At 41.9% G+C, this 21,401-nt stretch overlaps 1 protein-coding gene across 2 annotated transcripts in view; it reads right to left on the bottom strand.

Moving 5' to 3' along the window:
• Window positions 1-21,401, bottom strand: part of drc11 (dynein regulatory complex subunit 11) — a 106,252-nt gene that overhangs the window by 59,219 nt on the left and 25,632 nt on the right. For both annotated transcript variants that reach the window (XM_079495383.1, XM_079495384.1), the window contains exon 11: window positions 15,699-15,774. In XM_079495383.1, coding sequence (XP_079351509.1) covers window positions 15,699-15,774 — 76 coding nt within the window. The remainder of the gene's footprint in view (window positions 1-15,698; window positions 15,775-21,401) is intronic.

Here is a 21,401-nt window from a genome sequence, read left to right on the forward strand (position 1 = left end):
TCGGCTCCCGAGGTCACGGGGTCAACCTCTCCTCCACAAGGACTGTCTGCTCATTCTGCCCCTCTTTTCAAACAACTCCACATTTTACCAATCTTTAATTTAAATGCATACCAAACCTGCAACTTTATTTTCAAAGTATTGTTCCAGCCAGTTTCATCTCCTTTGCCATGTAAAGACTTTTTCCAGTTCAACAGTGATGTGCACCACTTCAATACGAGACAGGCAAATCATTTACATCTCCCAAAGTTCCGTACTGGTCTGTGTCAGTTCTCCATCAGATACAGGGGGGCCCAGCTATACCGAAATCTCATCTAATTCTACTTCATTAAATAATTTCAAAGTTTACTTAATTGACCAGATCACTTAATTATATTTCTTTGTATTATCTCTTCTTTTCTCTAATCATGTAGATAACCAAGTGTTCTAATCATGTTGTTGTCGTCGTTCGTGTTGTGAGCTTGCAGAGCTGCAATTTTCTATATTTTCAAAATGAAATCACCTATACCTCCTGACCTCACACCTTAACCAATGCAGATTCATTTCACCTACAAGGGTACAGTGACAAATACTAGGGTTGTCCCGATCGGATCGGGTGATCGGAATTCGGGACCAATCACATAATTTTCAAATGATTGGAATCGGATCGGGGGCATCCCTAGTATCAATATTATATCCATAACATGATATTAGACTGGATATTGTCTGTGGTTTGGGCATAAACGTGTTCTATAAATATAAATATCGGATGGGGAAAAATCAGTTAGACAGATGCTCAAAATCAAATGATCGGAATCAGATCGGGAGCAAATGTGATCAGGAGTCAGGACATCCCTAACAAATACCCCAACAATGCTGAGTTTACCAAGGATGGATGTCAACTCAACACTCAACGCAACAAGCACATCATTACTGACAAAGTGTGATCAGCTCTCGGTTGAAACATTTGGACCAGCAGACAGACAGTGTGACAGACAGACAGACAGACAGACAGATCAACAAACCAACCGACAGACAGAGTGACAGACAGACAAGACAGACCAACCGATCGACAAACCAACTGACAGACAGACCAAACAATCTACTGTACAAACCAAATGACAGACATACATCTGCATTGTAAGTTAACCGCAAGTATAATCTTCAGAATCCAACCAACAAACTAAAAAAAAACTTTTTGGAAGGTCGTTTTGCTTTCAGTTGCTTTCACTAAGTAGAAACTTAAGAACATTTCAGTCAACCTGACTGAATAAAACATTCCAAATAGAATGGCCTCACAATAAAGAGCTCCTTTGGAACGTGCTTTCTCAAGAATCTGCTACTATAGGATGAATTAGTCTGTCCTTTAATCACCCAGCCGGGCGATGGGACAAGCCTGTGTCCAAAGGAGGAGACACAGAGACCACACAGCAGTAATGTATTATTCCCTCTCCACAAAGAGCCCATGTCACACTGCCATATACCACCTGGCCTGTGAAAAGACAGACACTTCAACTCGAGTGTTGCTCAACGGGAGAGCTTCATTCACCAAGGCCACGGTATTCAGCAGCATGTTGAGCCCCAGTGGCGCCAATGTACGTATAACCGCCGCAGTCGTGGCCAATGTACGTATACAGCCGCAGTCGGGGCCAATGTACGTATACCGCCGCAGTCGGGGCCGCTGTCGGACACAGCCAGGGACACAGGGACAGACCCAGGGACCCAGCCACACACATAGCTGTCTATAGGAGTGGTTGCACCACTCAAAAAAAACGGGGACAGACAACCACTTTGAACCTGGTGTCCTTATACTGTAGGCGAAATCTTTCAATTAATAAGAACAGCAACAATAACAAAGATGCAACACGTTGCAAGTTATTTTTGCACATAGGACAAAGTACAACTCTAGGGCATTCATTTTATGAAAAACATAAAAGATGAAAAGTTGAGATACAAGGTTTTCGCCTGACAACTGCATGGAAGCCTGGGCGGGCGCTAATATATCTCGGCTCATGCAGGAACACTCACGCAACGTCAACACAGCAGCATCACATCTATTGGCAGAGGGACAAGGACTTTGTGGACGCTGCTGACAACTACAATCGTGATGTACTTTATCTTTGTCAGAGTTTTCATTCATACCGTGTGTGTTATGTGACTTTAATGGACCATTCCGTCTCGGACAAGCAGTTAAAGCGCCATTGTTTAGTCGTCTAAAGTGCAGCACATGAGGGTCAAGGAGATAAGCACCTAGCAGCTACTTCCACCGTACCGCAAAACAACCTTTTTTGCCAGAAACTGAGTCAGCGCCGTTTAAAAAAATGATTAGAATCATGAATCACGTTTTTAATCGTTGGAATTATATGTAGAATCATGTTTATAATCACCAGAACCATGTTTTGAATAGTCAAAATCTTGTTTAGAATGGTGGATGCCACACCCACACAAAACATTTCAGTATAGTATACAATACTTTCACAGCTAGCAATATAAAACAGATAAACTATTTACAGTACAGTCTATTTGGAAGTAAAAACTCAAAGTATACACGTGGTTTGAGTCCCACCAGCAGCAGTGAGTTACAGTGGTGCAAAGTAACTAAGTGCATTTACTCAAAAAGTATGATTGAGGTATTTTTATTTTTTACTTTACTGGAATGTATCCAAGCAAATATCATTTTTCTCCACTACAATTATGAAAACTTTACTAGTTACTATGCACATTTCAATATATATTTCGGCCATTTGAAGATAGCAGATCTACAAGCTCTCAATGTGTTGATCGCAATGCATTGTGCACTTGTAGATCTGCCATTTTCAAAAGATTGTTAATACATTTGAAAACTTGTGAAATGGGACTTCATTCTTCATAATGAGTACTTTCTACTTTTGGTACATTAAGTACATTTTGATACCAATACTATTGTACTTCTCACTGAAATACATGTTGAATTCCGGACTTTACCAGAGGATTTCTACATTGCCGTATTGATACTTTTGCACCACCCCCACCAACACTGGTGAGACGTTTGTATGCAGGGACACGCTGTTTGAACTCGTCTCTCCCCCCCCCTACTCGTATTTGTCTCGTATAATGAGTACTTTCTACTTTTGGTACATTAAGCACGCTGTTTGAACTTGTCTCTGTCCCCCCCCCCCTACACGTATTTGTCTTCTCCAGCTTAGCTCCTAACAGTCTGGGAAAAAAACAGCACTGGCCGTTTTGTTCTGAGTGCAAAGCTTTGCAGGCAGGAAGAGAGAGCAGGGTTCTGGCCTGGGTAACAAGCGCTTCCTACACTGCACGGTCTCCTGACCAGGAAATTGAAAATTAAGTCCATGGGTCGCATCCAGCCGCTGCTCCGTGACGCTGGCACGCAGAACGCAGGAAGAGGCTCGGGCTCCGATCACGGTCGGTCCCAGGGTCTATTTTAGTTTTTTTCCGGAATGCCTGGGCCCAGCTGGGATGCATGGAAAGTGTGCGTGTGTGCATGTGCGAGTGCGTGTGTGTGTGTGCCTATGTGTTTGTGAATGTGTACAAGTATGAAGGAAGCATGAGTATGTGCAAACAGGTGCTTGCATGTGTTGTGTGTGCGTGCATGCGTGTGACCAATAAGAGGGTGAGAACGAGAAACGAACAAAACCTCAAATACAGTACATGCGAGATACTGTAAACAACCCAAGTGCCCCGCAAACAATACCTCCAGCCAATAGGGGCCTCACAAACAATAACTCCAGCCAATAGGGGCCTCACAAACAATACCTGCAGCCAATAGCCGAAGCACTTGAAGAGGAACCCGGATATTTTGATCAGCTTCTTTGTCTCCGACAGTGATGGAGACACACAATATAAAAATCACACTTGTGTGAAGTGAGGCGCTCTTATCATCATACATCATTCTACATCACATTCCGTGCTCAGCCAATCAAATCATCACAAATGTCATTCCGGCCAATCACTTTGTGACACTTTTGGCGTCACGTTTCTGCCCTCACTTTTTATACTCAGTATGTACTTTTCTCTACCAATCAAATTATCGCTAGGGGGTGATCAGCCAATCAAATCATCGCGTTTGTGGTCACACAAACACGACCAAAACCTGTTAATAAAGTATTCAATCAATCAATAAATAGCAGACTCTTTTCCAAGTGTCTGTTTTCACAACTAATGACTAAATTAAATGTAGAATTTTTAATTTATTTTGCTGGTGAAAACCGATGAAATAATCAGTCTTATTTTGAGACCGTTCCGATACGGCATTTTTATGGCCGATATGGCCAATTCCGATTATGCTACTGATTAATCGTGCATCCCTACATGTGGCCGTTCTACACCTGAGCCACTGCCACCCCTCTAGGGAAGGACTATAGCCTTGTTTATGTGGTATATGCGCTCCGCACTGCTTGCATCGCTCCATGTTGTTTGGCTCCAACTAAATTGTTATGCTTTCAATGCTGCTGCGTTCTTGGCCCGAGGCTTGTCTCCGTAAATAATGAAAATATAAAATGAATTGTGACCCACATCACATACAATACAGATCACATAGGCCTATACTGTACAAAAATGTGCATAAGCATGAAATTACAAAAGTTCAAAGACAACTCATTATAATGAGCGGTCCAAGTCAAATTACACTCCAGCAGGAGCATGGCCAAACACATCAACCCTGAAATTTGCACTTATTGGTCAAATGCTGTATATTATCCCCAGGGCTGATATGGCAGCTGACCAATCAAGTGCAGGTTTACAGCCCTCAACCCAGGGCAAATAAATACCGGTTATGTGATAAATATATCTCTCTTTAAGTGTCCGTTACACAAATGTCACCTTGCTGTTCAGTTGCCAAGCGAACCTGTATCCAGTCCTACAAGTTTCTATCTTTGCCCATCTTTTTCTACCTCTCGATACGTTTCGATTGCCTTCACAATGATGTCATTACTAAAATATATAGTTCTAACGATAATAGGTTTTGTTATGTGAATAACCTGAACTTCACCCAGTGCTTGTTTCCTTAGCGGACCCACTCTCCAACCCTAGCTGTCACCGGGGCTCCGCATAATTTGAGCGAGACTGCACCTTAACGCTTCATTACATCCAAACAAACCTTAACGAGCAATTATCTTCCAATTAGGAACATCTGGTAAAACAGTGATGTTACGACGCGCAGAGACCACCGGTCGGCCGATCTTGGCACAGCCCAGACTGTTTACGCTCAGTCTGGGCTAGCTGTGACAGGGAGAAGGTTATATTTGGCGTTTTCTGTCTAAAAGCCCTTTTCAGCCTCCTATATTCCAAGGCATGCAATTAGTGGGGGGTTGAATTGCTATTATATTGCATTTTCTGAGACAAATACACGTGCATTTCATCACAGAAGGTCAGAAGGATGAACACATGCAGTAATACTATTCTCAGTGTGCAAAATGAACTCTCAGAGAATGTACAAAATGTAATCAAGTTGACCTGCAAATGGTTACATTTGTACATTCTCTGGGTGGATACATTATGTCTGAGGATTTTACTGTGCATTTATTTTCTTGTACATGCATGTAGAAAGTTTCTCCCATCGTCAGTAAACCTTGTCGCGCCACGTGGGCTGCACGCCATGTTGTCCATTATCTCCCATTTCCGTAGCGTGATGAGGCTTGATGTACAAGTACAATCCCCAGCCATGTACAAGTAGAGTACACACCCTGGACATGACGCAATATGACGCTCAATCCAACCCTTGATGCCGAGTCCGAGTGCCAAGCAGGGTGGCATTGGGTCCCATTTTTATAGTATGACCCGGCCACGGAATCAAACCTCGAGCTCCTGGTCTCAGGGTGGACACTCTTTCACTGACAAAACCAGCTTACAGTTGTTTTGGAATTTGTTTAGATGGACAGACAGCCGTGTAGTTCCTTGAGCCATGGAACTGAACTTGCTCAAGGCAACTCACTTCCAGAGGAAACACTTTTGAAGAGAGCGGGGATAATTAATGTATTGTACAGTATAAACTTACTTATGCTGAGTCACTGTAACGTAGACTAGACAAGACACAACATGGTTGCAGCAGGGATGGAGAATTTGATCCTGCAGGTACTGCGGTAAACCTTAACCAAATGGGTCCCCCGCCTCCTTGGCACAGAGGTGGTTGTGATTCAACCCAGTGATTTAAAGTAGGTGAAACGAAGGAGAGAGATGAAGGGAAGAAAGGAAAACGTCCCAACTGCATCGTGTTATTCCACTCTCGCAGCGTCACACGAAGCACATTAATGCCAGACGCTTGCCAAGGAGAGGTCAGGGCCTTGTTAAGAAACTACAAATCAATCACTCCTCTTCATATGAGAAGTCTAGACCTGCCGCAGCGTGGACTCCACCAGGCTAATGAGCTGCTCCTCAAGCTTTGTGGGAGCAGTGGTGGAACAAAGTATTCTTTCTTAACTTAAGTAAAAGCAGCAATACAATATAGAAATACTCTGTAAAAGTAAAAGGTCTGTAGTCAATATTTTTACTTGAGTAAAGGTACAACTGTATCGGCATCAAAATATACTGTAGGCTACTTACGGCACCAAAGTAAAAGTACTCTGTCACGGGGCAACCCGTGCCCTATAGACACTAGAAGACTCCACAATATAAAACTGATCATTACAAATGCACACTGCACAGCTGCTTCCATTAATTGGCGGCCATCAAGCTCCTTGGAGGTGTGGCTATGTGTAGCATCATATACCCTTATATGTGTTGCCTAATTCTATTGTAATTGTTTTGTGATTTATTTGATGCCTTGAAATACATTCAGAGTATGTTAAGGAAATGTGTAATTGTATAGTTAGTCTATCTCATGGGTCATGTTTTACCTTGTTTGAGTAGATTGTCCAATTACTAATCATTGTGGGTGGGTCTCACCTGGTATATAAGGGAGGCTGGAAATGTTGAGGGGAGATTGCTCAGTTGGCTTGAGACAGCAAAGAGACAGTGTTTATTTCTTACTTTTGGTTTTTGAAAGTGTATTGTGGCCAGTATTATTTTTGCAGTATTTAGTTTTGCCTCAGACCCGGGCTGTGACAATCCGTCATATGGGGCTGTTCATCAGTTTTGGAGGTAAATAAATACAACAAAATATCTACATTATTGGACTTAGTCTATTCTTGGGGCCTTGACAGCTCGGCAACTCTTACATACTCATCATTCAACATTTTTCACAAAGCACCTGTTGAGATTGTAGATAGATATGCAAATAGCCCAAGTATAAAACAATGCTGGTGATAAATCCATATTATGTATTTATAATCTAAATCTACAAAGTAACTAATGAGTAACTTTATAGTCTTATAGTTTATTGCCTCTCAGATGTACAGTAGTGGAGAAGTATCAAGAGTAGGCCTAAATCCAAGCGATGCACTGTTCCACGTTCTGGTCTTCATTAGCCAGTCAAAGGCTCGTTTCTTTTCAAGAACGTAACCTGACGCCCCAGGTTGTGGCGGCTGACATTCACGGGGCGAATTACAACCGAGGGAGAATTAAACAGCTTTGACCGAGGGCCTGTAATTGCTTCCTGCAAACTTGCAGCTGTGAACGAGGCGCAAGATGTTTTTCTTTACACCCCTCGGAGTGGACTCAAAGGTGATGCGGAGCGGGGTTGTGTCTCTGACATAGTAATAATAACAGAAGGTCAAAGAGAGATTCCTCAATCAAAGCTGAGAGCTCGGAATGTCAGAGGGGCCACAGCAAACATCCATGAGACGGTTGAACACTGTACGACATTTGAATGTGTGTACGGAAAATAGAAAGGGCCAGGGGGGACATTTTCTAATAATAAATACAAAAAAAGAGTTACGATATGCACATCTCCATAAAAATAAACAAACTCAACACTTATGCTGCTCTCTCATGCATTTCTGGACCACTAAAGTCTAATCAAAGTCAAAAAATAAATAAAAGAAAATAAATAGCTGATCTACAAACGTTGAGCTCATAGATCAGCTATTTTTGCATTTGTTATTTTATTCTTTTAAATGGAAAGATCTCGTCAACTTTTTCAATTGTTATATTCAAATTAAATTCAAATTAAATTCTAACTAAGACACATATGCATCAGTGTAATTTTTGATTTTCATTGACTATGAAAAAATTGCAGATATACAAGCTCACAGCGTGACACTTCGTCTCACGCTGTAAGCACATCTGCCTGACAGCATGCCGCAGGTTTGATGCCGGAGCCCGACGACCTTTGCTGCATGTCACTCCCTGTCTCTCTACCCGTTTCCTGTCACTCTCTACTACTACTACTATTCAAAAAAAAATGCGGAAAAAGCTGATTTAGAAGGCATTTGTAGAATCGGCCTCAGGTCTTAATGTGTTTTAACATTTGGCTGCTGGATTAATTAATGTGTGTGATCGTTTGTAATAGTGTTCCAAAATCTTTTGCGGTGCCGACAACAAACAGCAACGGGGAACGGTGAAGCACGGGCGCAGCCATTACGAGCCATAGACTTTATTTATTTACATTGCGCCTCAATTTCCCAGAAGCCCTAGCAAGCCAGTGTGACTGATCATTTCCGGTCACGTCATTCAAACGCGTCACCTATCCCACTCTATCCGAGGAAAACCCTGTGCATCTTAAAGTCTCAAACAATGCAAACGTAACTTGTGTAACTCGTGATTGGGAGGGAAGTGATTCTTTATCAATTAACTCGTAACTCCTGAATGGGAAGGAAAAGTGTTAATTCAGGGTAAAACATATCCCCACAGGTGATAATAAATTAATGACCAGAGGGAGCGTATCAAACGCAGAAGCATGGCTTCATCAAACCCTGATTATAGGCATTTGGGAACACATTTGTAGGGTGGCTGTGGCTCAGGAGGTAGAGCAGGTCGTCCAATGATCCCTGGGTCGGCGGTTCAAATCCCGGCTCCTCCTGTCAACATGTCAAAGTGTCCTTGGGCAAGAGACTGAACCCTACATTGCCTCCAATGAGTTGGTCGGTGTGAGCTCGCCACCATTGGTGTGTGAATGTGGGAAGTGAGGACGCTGGCGTCGACTTTTCGCCGCTTCACCTCCCAATGTATGAAAGAATGAACCATTGTAAAGCACTTTGAGCACTTGGAAAAGCGCTATAAAAATGCAATTCATTATAACACTGACAAGGTCTATGGAACCAAAATATGACACTGTATATAAAAAACCAACTTGGGTGGACTCTTTCGGTGAAGTAAATATAGTGAGCCTGGCACCAGGGGGAGGCCATATTTCTTTGTCTGACTTCAGCTGAATGTTTACATCGTTATTGATGTGACCGTTGACGTCTTGTGACCCTCGAGCCTTTCGGAACGGTTTAAAAAGACAGTGTAGTTTTCAAGAATGCTAGAATACGTGAGAAAATAAAAAAATATATATTTTAAAGAACAGTTCTTCCTCACATTAACTCGACCATCCTACCTCTGTAAAACCTTTCCTTACATTCTCACCGAAAACTAGAGTGCTAGAAGTGGTGAAATGATTTAATGGTGTTACTCATATATTCAAGGACTATGCCATTTTTGGTCTCGATAATGGGTTTTACCTAAACTCCCCATCTTACACACTTTAAATGTTGGCGGAAAAAAATTGGCAGACATTTGTCAAATGTATTACATATGTATGCTGTATTTTGTCAAATTACAGCATTTTGATTGGGCAATAATGGTTAATGTGTTGTCTTTTCTCGAAACAGTTACAGTTCACACAGAGAAATCAGACACAGCCATACTGTACATCCGAGTCTTGCTCAAGGACAATTCAACACGATGCCAGGACGGGATTGAAACCGGGAACCTTCCGTTTCCCAGACAAAAATAATGTCTCTACATAATGAGCCACTGCCACTTGGCACAATACACTAGTGTCCTTTCTTTATTATTACAGCACTAGGCACAGAAGGAACCAGGAAACCCTTATCTTTGCTTTCCACGCCACTCTCCAGGAGGAAGTTGTAGTGATTCGGGGTCTCCCTTGTGTTCCCATTGTGCCCATTAGGAAGCGACTGAACAGCTGGGAAGAAACGCATTTGACCTGTCACACATATACAGGAACTATACTGCTCGTTTCATCCTACTGGTTCCTGTAGACTCACAGGAAGACGGACGGCTATTGAGCCACAAGGGGAACTACTCCATTATTTTCCAGCTCAGTTAAATGTGAAATAATCTTTACTTCTCTATTAGACTGGAACAATCCACTGGTTTTACTGGCATAGGCACCTCCCGGCAGGTCTGCTGGCAGAAACTAGATGCACCTGCAGCAGATGAGCCTGATTAATTAGTGACGGAGAGAGGAGTGTGTGTGTGTGTGTGTGTGTGTGTGTGTGTGTGTGTGTGTGTGTGTGTGTGTGTGTGTGTGTGTGTGTGTGTGTGTGTGTGTGTGTGTGTGCGCGATGTGTCAATTGAATAAGGCTGCAGACCAGTAATTAGCAGATAGTGAGAGACCCATTCGCGCTACTGTATGCCACAATTGAACAGGTTTTTTCCCCAGATTATTATTTTTTCTTCCTGGAAATAAAAACGTCTGGGTTTCTGAGGCTACTTCTCTATTAACCCATTTAGACCAGAGACCAGATTAAAAAAACGTATTCTAAATCATGAAAAACCTATGTTTCTATGTCAGAGATTTTCAACCTATTTCATGTCAAGGACCCCAACAATTGTAATTGAAATTGACCGCCGACTCCCATCTGAAAATATGTTTACATGTCAAGGATGCACAAAATTATAATGTCTTGGTTGGCCACGGACCCCCATCTCAAAATGTTTTGTTCCAGGGACAATTTGAGTTAAAGATGTTTGCTAGAAATAAATGTACAAAGACTACCACAAATGTTCACTTTTTTTCTCTAAAACAGCAGGTCTACAAGTTTACCAAGAATGAACGACATGTATATCTGCCTTTTTAGAAATAAAAAATGACAGATCCTTTTGCGGTTTAAATAGGTTAATCAGCAATCTGAGTGCTGTGTGCACACTTTGTTTATACTGTATGTGTGGGCGGCCAGCTATGCGTTTGTGTGCACTGTGTGTGTGAGTATGTGTTACTGACGAGCACAAACGACTAATGACACTGTTCCTCAAAACAAGATGGTCTCCCTTAGCCCGGAGTCCAGTAGTAAATAACCTGTTGATTCGGTGTTTATTCTCACCCCGAGGGACCTTGTAAACATGTGTGAGTGGTGGCGACAGATTCAGGGTGTTTGCAGTGGTGATTTGTGTGCGTTTCTCTGCATGGAGAGAGAGGGGGAAATCCTACAAGAACACATTCTGATCGTAAAGTGTAGAAACCCCCCTCTGACTCAGGTGACTCGGTCCAGGAATAAAATGCTCTGCAGCATTTCTAGAACGCCTACATTCAAACGACGGCCATGTAGGGACCCCCATGAACTAATTTTATTTTCAGGAGTTTCAAAAACAGACAATCTTCAAGGCCACAGCGCATCACTCCATCACGCCAACAGGGCACAGGCTCAAATCTACAGTTGATTTTTGACAAAAAAAAATGTGGCATTTTTAGCGTCGAAGTGGCTGACTTTACAACACGTCACAGTGCAACACGTTGTGAGCTTGTAGATCTGCCATTTTCAGAGCGCAACACCCGAGCGCAACCAAACAAAATGACTTGTCTTTTGTCCTACTGGATGTCGTCTACACTAGTCCCTCCCTAAAATGTTAGTCTTGCTTTTATTTGTTCAAAATTCTCAAGTTTTAGTCATCATGGCTTACTTTTTATTATTTAGTTTGTCAGTAAAAAAAATATTTTCCGTCATACTTTTAGTCAACAAAATTAATTATAGGCCATATGGCTGCGAGAGCAGCATAAATATGAGATACGTTCAGTATGTCATCCCTGCAGATTGACCCAAGGAAGTAGATCTGCATTGCAATGGGCCATTAACAATGGAGATTTCAGGTAACCACCTTTTTTTGTGTGTATGTTTTATGGAGGGACATACAGTAGGCTGACAGGAAATGGGGAGAGATATGGGGGGGGAAGATATGCAGTAAAGGCCGTCGGGAACAGGAGTCGAACCCGCGGCACACTGCCAGACTGGATTACCAGCCAAGGTGCCTGGACCACTGAGCCATGGCCCAGGTAACAACTTTTAACTTTCACATTTGTTCTCGCTTCCATGTAAGTGGTTTAGATAATTGGGGTTAAATTGGACTTGTTTAAAACCACTCTGAGCCTCATCATGTGGTCCCAATAGAAGGCATTGTAAAGCTGTGTCTAGCGGTCTCCCCATGTTCAAAATCTCTTCAATGAAGACTGTGACTACAAAGCTATCAATCGCTGGCAAATACTATGAAAATGAAAATAATTTAAAAAAAAAGCTGACATTTGCATTAACCCAGAGGTTGACTCCTCTGCTCTGAAAAAAAACAAACAAAAAAATACACTTGAGAATCTAGTCTGGGGCAACTGAAATCATCACACAGGAAGATGAAAGGGTTTGGCAGTGAATCTAACAGTTGCTGGACAAAAACTTACTGAAGCTCCATTTCCACTCATTAAATACAAATAAGACATGGCCTGAAATGTTTAAGGTTTTTCTTTTTGTGCTCACATTTCCGACATTATATCTTAGAATTTAGCTCGCAATCACCTTGTTTATCAGGGGAATCGTAATATCAAGGAACCTCAACTTTCTTGGTTGTATTCAGTGGCAGGAACCATCCATCAGCAAGCCGGTACAGTTAACCCATTTAGACCTGAACTCGATTCTAAATCCTGACAGTTTTCTGAAAAACTCATGTTTCTATGTCAGTGGTTCTCAAACTATCTCATGTCAAGGACCCCCAGAATTATATCTAATTGGCCGTGCCCCCTAATCTCAAAATGTGTTGTTCCAGGGACCCCCCCAGAAGCAAATATTTGAGTTAAAAACGTTCGCTCTGAAAGAATATATTCAAAGATTTGCGCCACATTTTCACAATTTTTCAAAAATAGCAGATCTACAAGCTTGTAGCGTGGCACTCGGTGCCGCGCTATGAGCTTGTAGATCTGCTATTTTTCAATAGCTAAAGTATAACATAATGCTTAAAACACCAAAAGGGGTTCCCGCCCAAATAGCCTTGAACAAATCAACATCCTGTTAAACACCCCATAGTATAGAGCGATAAGATGGACCATTGATTTGAGGTGATACAGCATCTGTTTGACAACATTCAGATTAACCAAGTTACAACTTTAATAGAATCTGCCTCAACCTCATACAAGTATGTATGGTGTATACATGTGCGTCATGTCCAGGGGGTGTACTTGTACATCAAGCTGCCTCACGCTACAGAAACAGGAGATAGGCTCCTGCCCTATGGGCCTCATGGCTCGGCAAGGCTACTTACTTACTACGTATCGACTACAGGAAATGGAACACCTTACATTACTCTAGCCACTGAGCTCAGAGCTACACATTAAGCCCCTTACTCAATTACATCTCTATACATCCAAGCGGCACGGATCACCTGCCAACTTCTGTTCTCATTAGGTTTGTTTAAAATCAGCAGTTGTCGACCTTTTCTGGATCAGGGCACACTTGAAAATCTCAAAAGTGTTCATGTTTATTTTAATGTTCAATCAGTTGGGTTGTGTTCCAGCTTGGATCAATCTCCTGACTCCCAAAGCTGTGGAATGACCTCTGACCTTCCTCCCTCAGTGCACACTTCCCTTCTGTCCAAGTCTCTGGTGCCCCTATAGCTCAGTGGTTCCCAAAGTGGGGTCCGGGGACCCCCAGGGGTCCTTGAGGGAGTTCCAGGGGATCCCCAGCTAAATGATAGTTTGGAACCAAATGGGCCCTTATGGGTCTGTAACTCTGAGAGTGTACAAATGGATCCGTTATGAATTAACATATATTTTACAACATAAATTGGGGTCCCAAGAGATAGAAATGCCATTAAATGGGGGGTCCGTAGCCTAATGCATGTCAAACTGGGGGTCCTTGAAATTAAAATGCTTGAGAATCACTGCTAGAAGCGTAATAAAAATCTTCCCTTGGCGTATCTCTTCAAATGGGGGTCCGAGGGCTAATAAGTGTCAATTTGGGGGTCCTTGATATGAAAACATTTTGGAACCACTGCCCTATAGCACTACTTACTTATTAGCATCTGGACTTCTTGCACATTACATTCTATAGTTATCGTAATTGAACACCTCTGCCCTACAGAAAAGGGTTTACACGCGTTTCGTGAACGAACTGATGCGACGACGCGCGTGCCGGCCGGGGGACAGCAGAAATTCTGGTTTCCCAAAATGAATGATTACACCTGGAAGCGAAAGGTTGAGTGCCGGCTGTAAAACTAAAGCAAAAACAACTAAAACTGAGTGACGGGGACAAAAACAGCACCATCAACCAGCATAGCTGTTGACTTAGCAGAACACAAACAGTTTGGGCTTTCCAAAAGGAGCCTTCAGGAGCGCACGCGCCCCAACGAGGGGGCGAGAGGCCAGCGGATGGAGGCAGAAGAGGGCACGACCTCTTGCGCACGACTCCCAACACGGGTCACATGGCACGGTGGAGGAACGCGCAGGCCACGCTACCTCGTTTCCTCTGCTAAGGACCAAAAGAGCGCTGGGAGACAGGAAGGTAGAGGTTTTGGACCATAGGAGCGTCTGTTTGTTTGGGTTGATTTGTGGGATGGCTGGATGCTGTTGTTACGCAGCAGGACTGTCCATCTAGATCCGCGGGGGACACTTGTGTGTGCTCGCTCGTCAAAGTGACTTACAGGCAGTGGCCCTCAAACATTTACCTGTCAAATGACTCCCAAATTGATGCGTATCAGGGCCACGGACCCCCATTGGTAAAGTTTTGTGACAGGGACCCCCATAAGAGAATGTTTTTGTTGTCAGATTAAATTTAGTACATAATTCTACAACTGTTTATACTGTAGGTGGGGAGATAACAGTGGAGAGAATGAAAACTATGATCTGAATATTCATATGCATGTCTCGTTGGACTAACTTCTAACTGGCGACAGTGTTCACTGAAATAACAATCTAAAAACATCATCTTCAGGGAAGACCTTTCATCGTGGCTATGAGTGTGAAGCCTTCTTCACGTTTAGACTTATTTACTAAGGTCAGCAGCACCTCAATGAAATGGACCACTGTCAACCTGCCGTTCATATTTTGGACATCATTAAATAAAAGGTTGCAATGCATCATGAGCAGTTCCTCATTTTGATGGCGACCTCACTTTGAGAAACCTTGACGTACAAAAAGGTTTGACAGACGAGGAAGTAAACGACAAGAGGCAACCCCCCCCCCCCCCCACACACACACACACACACACACACACACACACACACACACACACACACACACACAAACCAACGCCACCCTTGATGCACAAGACTTTGTCATATTATCACTATCAATCAGTTTAACAACAACGATAGTTCACCAATAATTAATTCAATTGTATTATATTATAGCGCCAAATCACAACATGTTGTCTCAAGACTCTTGACATGAGCAGAGGCCCAACGTTGTCCCCATGCCCTGAGCACTTTTTTTCGACTCCCCTCAGGACTAAAGCTCAAGGTCAGCAAAGCATGCAGACTTTGGAAAGACACTTGCTATCACACATTGTTCCAGATGGTACCACAACACCTATGATGGTACCCGCCTGACACCACTGGCAGGTTAAAAAGCTACTTGCTCCATAAAAATCACAAACAGACCAGAGCAGAAGCATTGCAAGGTTGAGGAACAATGATGTTACCTTTGTAGATCTTGGATCCCTCCATGACGGTGGGGAGGAACCTGCTCTGTGTCATCTTCCATCCCTTCTCCTCCTCCTAAGGCACAAAAAACATCTAGTTATATTACAGAACCGTTGAACGCACAAGCTTTAAGAGGACAAAAAAGTAGAACTATTGTTTTCCCCCTTAAAGGGACACTTCACCCTTTTTGCAAAAATATATGTTAATGACGTTTAGAAGATTTAGAACACTTTGTGTGTAATTTGTGGTTTTAGATATTTTAGATTTTAGCAGTGAGCCCAGTGTCCCTGATGTCATGGACACTGGGCTCACTTACTTCCTGGACTACAATTCCCATAATGCGACGCGTTGTGAGCTTGTAGATCTGCTATTTTCAGCATGCAACCAAGTGTAAAATGACTTATACTGGATCTCTTGTCCACTAGTCCCTTCCTAACATTTTAGTCTAGTTTTTATTTGTTTCAAAATCGACAGTATATTTAGTCAGTGTTAGCCATCATGGCTTAGTTATTTAGTTTGTCAGTGAAAAAAGGTAGTCGACAAACAATTTTCGTCTTAGTTTTAGTCGACGAAATCAACACTGGCTGGAACCCAGGCTAGGTAAAGGGACGACGTGAAACGTCTACATTCGTCTGTGCGGTCTTGTATAGGATGGAAAAAAAGAGGAGCTAAATTTAATCCTCTTAACCGCCATAAGTCAATAAAAAAGTACTGCTTACATTCAGAGTGTAAGAAATGCTTTTACGGACTTAATATAGGCCGATATGCACGATCTTATCACGTACTACAGTAACCATCCCGTTCTGCCGGCTTAGTAGAATGAATTCCATGGATGAAAAGGTTCTCTGCCTTCCAGTAAATCACAACGTAAACACAGGCAATGTCACAAAGAGAGTGTTTTAGATTATACTTATGGACTGAACCTTTAGGGCGGCGACCATGCATGTTTTCCTTATCTGGAACACATTCCCTTTATTTATAATATACTTCAGACCAGCAAGGCCTGCAGGCACACCTGCAGCCACACATTTATAGGGAATGACACATTTATATGTGAAAAATACCCGTGTGAGGGTGTGTGCGCACATGCGGTTGTGCGCGTGCGTGTTTGTGTGTATGTGACTGTGTGCGCGTGCCAGGTGCCAGTACAGTCATGTGAATGATATTGAAAGACCCACTGTACTTAAGTAAAATTTTTGAGTTACTTTTACTTTACCATTTCCATTTGATACTTCCATGTTTGATACTTTATACTTCTACTTCCATGTTTGATACTTTATACTTCTACTTCCATGTTTGATACTTTATACTTCTACTCTAATATATATAAATACTCTAATTGATATAAATATTTTCGGAAATCCGTATGGGAAAAAAATGGGCTTTGAATCTGTGGCACCACAAAATGCCCGCCACCGCTATCCCATAATATTGCTGAAGATGGATTTTCAAATCCATCTCCATATACTGTAATTGGTCCTCACCAATACTTGTGATACTGTCTGTGTATCATAGGAGGGCTGTGGACACTTCAGAAATCCGTCTTCATTATGGCTTCCAGCATACTTTCCAGGAATAGAAAGCCTGCAGTTTCTATTAGCCCATCGATGATGTCACTGATGGCTGGGTTTCTGAACGGTTCACAGCCCTACCACTTGGTTCACTTCGCTCTCCATGGTTTTGACCAAAAGGGCAATGTTCTGTCTTCATTTCTGACTTCAGGAAGTAATCTCGTTTGGAATATAAAAGCTTCTAGAGAGACTTTAGATGTACCAGCGTGATGTATGAGAACGGAAGATTGTGGCTCCCGATTTTGGGGAGGGTAACGGAAGGCGGGACTTTACAGAGTAAAATCTGCCTCATCTGCTGCCACTCTAGCGCCATTATTTTGAAGAATTCCCCGGTTAAAAATAGTGTTAAGGTGACTTGATAGATTGAAGGGCCTGTCACCTCCCTTCACGGCTTCTATAGTAGGCAATGCAATGCTTTGTCTTCAAGAGTGTTGCTGGCAAATTATAGTTTTTATAAAAACGTGTGAGGCAAACCCGAAAACCTACCACTTGGGAAGATGGGAGGAAGCCCCCTACTATTTACAAAGCCCCTGCCCCCCCTCAGGTTGGGGGTGGGTAGATCTTGTTGAGCTGGTCAAAAAGCGTGGGCACCCCTGAACTATATGAAAATAGGTTGAAATGTGAGTGAAGTTGTCCTTTAACCCATTCTGGAGAGGGAACCCCTTTGTGTTTCAAGCATTATGTTATACTTTAGCTATTGAAAAATAGCAGATCTACAAGCTCATAGCACGGCACTCTGTGCCACGCTATGAGCTTGTAGATCTGCTATTTTTTTTAAATCGTGAAAATGTGGCGCACATTTCAAATATATACTCTTTCAGAGTATACATTTTTAACTCAAATCTTTGCTACTGGGGTGTCCCTGGAACAACATATTTTCAGATGGGGGTCGGCGGCCAATTACATATATTTTTGGGGGTCCTTGATATAAAAATGTTTGAGCACCACACCACTGACATAGAAACATGTTTTTTTCAGAAAACTGTCAGGATTTAGAAGACATTTGTAGAATCATTCCGAGGTCAAAATGGGAGTACTCTGAAAATAAATCAGAGTACTTGTTCCACCAACGTCAGGGCCTCCTCAGTCTCATTGACGTGGTCTGTTTTACGTCTCTCTGTCCCTGCATCGCATCAACCTTCCTCTGTCAGCCTAAACGTCCCCACGAGAGGCCAATGTTCCATTTCAGAGTCTGATGGGATGGTTCATTGGTTCATAATATGTTTCGGTGACGGGAAGTCCCTTAGCGAGGTGGGACCTCTTCTCTCTCTCTCTCTCCCTGGTGGACAGGTATGATCAACATTTCAGCTGTTCAAACTGAGCTGACAAAAACACGAGTGGAGCCTGTAATGGACATCGCACATGTCGCAGCCAGCTGCCTCCGCCATCACCAACAACAGGTTTAAACGATGAACAGTTTGCTCAAAATAATTAGTAATGAAAACAGATAAAGGTACTACTTTGGTCCATTATACATATTTTAACCACAGAAAAAGTGTTAAATAGATCTATATTCTGATTAATTATTCTGATGAATGTCGCTCCAGCTCTTTATTAAACAGAAAATGCATGGAGGTCATGACAGCAGACACTATAAAATATATATGTAAATGGGTATTCTCTTCTGATTGTCTGAAATTTTGTCACCCTACCTGAATTAGTTTTTCCTGCTGAATAGATGGAGGGACCTCCGTTACTTAAACATAAAATGGAGATTTATTTAATGTAGTATATCATTAAATATTCTTTTATTTTTTTCACATAATTAAAGGTTTTATGGTGATTCACCAAGATGGCTTGATTCGAGGCTTAAAATAATTGATGTAAATATTTTTTGTAAATCTGTATGGGAAAAATTAATGGATGATTTTTTCAGTGGCACCAGAATGCCATATATACACACACGCGCATATATATATATATATATATATATATATATATATATAGCAATAATTCCTAATCAAATAGTGCTTTAGCCTTTTAACAATATACTTTTTGTTGCTATGTTGTCATCTTTTCCAGTACTGATGTTATAAATTATTTTTATTATTATTTAAAAAGTCATCGATAACACACCGACTAGACACACGCTCTCTCACACAAAAAGGGGAATCTTTAAGAGACTATAAACCATATGATTTCTCATCTGGGGTAATGGTTTTTATCGACGTGCCAAGGTTTACAGCTGCCGTGAGCCTGACCTGATAATCTCTCCCTATACTTGTCAGCCATTTTTTTGGAAAAACGCCCGTTGGTTTCAGTGCTGCTGCTGCTGCTGCAGCAGCAGCAGCAGCAGCAGCAGCTAGGGAGCGGTGTATTTGAGACCATAGCATAAAATTGAGATATGACGGGTTTGTTGGGTTTTTTAGGCGGAACGCAGGAAGAGGAATGTCGGACCACGCAGAGTGTTTTGAGCCGGGGAACGGGAGAGCTGGATCCATCAGTAGTGGATCAAAATATATCAAAATCAAAATATACTTAAAATACCAAAGGTTAAAGTACTCATTATGCAGAATTTCCAACTTCACAGGTTTCAAATGTATACTATACAATGTATACATTTTTTTAATACATTTTCTTTGTCTGTGTGCTACAGATTCAAGTTGTTCCTTACTTAACTTTGAAAAATCTGATCTTGTAGATCGGCTACTTTCAAATAGCCAGGGCTGAAGTGGTTAATGTATGATTTGTAAAGATAATCCAAATCTATACAAAGTACAGTAACTAGTACCTAAAGTTTTCTAATAATTGTAGTGGAGTAAAAAGTTTAATATTCCTCTGAGATGTAGTTGGAAAAAAAAGTACCACAAAATTGCAGTAGATACTTAAGTAAATGTACTTAGTTACTTTATACCACTGGGATCCATGGCCATTTACAGAATGCTCAGATGGAATCAGAACTATTTCCTGGAGACAGTTCTCTTCAGAGAGCTGAATAATAAAAGACATTCCAGAATATAAGAGCTGAAGGCGCCAGATAACCCATTAACAGACTCGTTGCATGGCACAAGACAGGGGGAGCGTGCTGCTGTGTCGGATCACGCACGCACGCACGCACGCACGCACGCACGCACGCACGCACGCACGCACTTTAAAGATAGGAGTGTAGAGATGCAGTAAACCTATATGACAAAGAGAGGGGAGTCATGCACGTGACATGATGGGAGTCAGATTCAAACTCAGGTCATCGTAACTATTTACGAGACCAATTATGCGGTCGGTCATTCGTTGACTAGGCTTCATATAATTCATATAACTCCGATCTTGCACTTTATCATTTGCACTGGATAAGAGCATTTGCTAAATGCCTAAAATTGTAATTTATGTTTTGTCAACCGGTATGAGAAAGCAATCCAGGGACATTCTGATCACAATCCCACCTTCTTGCACGACTCTGGGCTCAATTAAATAATTTAAAGAATGTTTGACTGGAATTACTATAAAAGCATTTCTTGCCTCTTGGTGACAGTAATTTCCATTGGCTGTGGTTCAATAGCAATAAATACATCTGTCATTTTAGAATGGGTCGGTCGACAACCAAACCTGTAAATTGATTTGTATGATAATTGTGTGACATTTGAGTCAGCGGGACTATAGCGTTTCAGGAAATTAACTAGTATGGTTGAAATGTCATTTTCCCATTACAGCTGTGTGAGTTGAACTGCCAACAGGTTGGAAGATGCATTTCCATACTACATTAATGAAATGTGATATGCCGGTCTGTCTAAAACACACCAAACCACATTTCAATTTTATTGAGTTGATTTAGAGTTTGAGCCAAAGGAGGTTTGATTTAAATCATTATAATCATTACCAGTTTTACCCATGGAGAAATAAGACCATTAATGGAAAAAACCTGGCCAGTGGCCACAGCTGTTCTTATGAGGGCAATTATAATTATTTAAACCACTTTAACGCATTAAGACCTGTGGCCGTTTCTACTGTACATATCAGTGATTCTCACTTTTTCAAGTCAAGGACCCCCAAAATTATATTGTATATGGCCACCAACCCCCATCTCAATTGCGTGTGTGTGCGCGTGCGTGCATAGCTTTAGCCCCACAAAGATTGATGTGCTGTGCTGTGGGACTGATCAGTTCTGCCTTGTGCACTTTATTACGTTTGAGAGCT

Source organism: Electrona antarctica (genome assembly GCF_951216825.1).
Source record: "Electrona antarctica genome assembly, chromosome: 24".
Classification (NCBI taxonomy): Eukaryota; Metazoa; Chordata; class Actinopteri; order Myctophiformes; family Myctophidae; genus Electrona; species Electrona antarctica.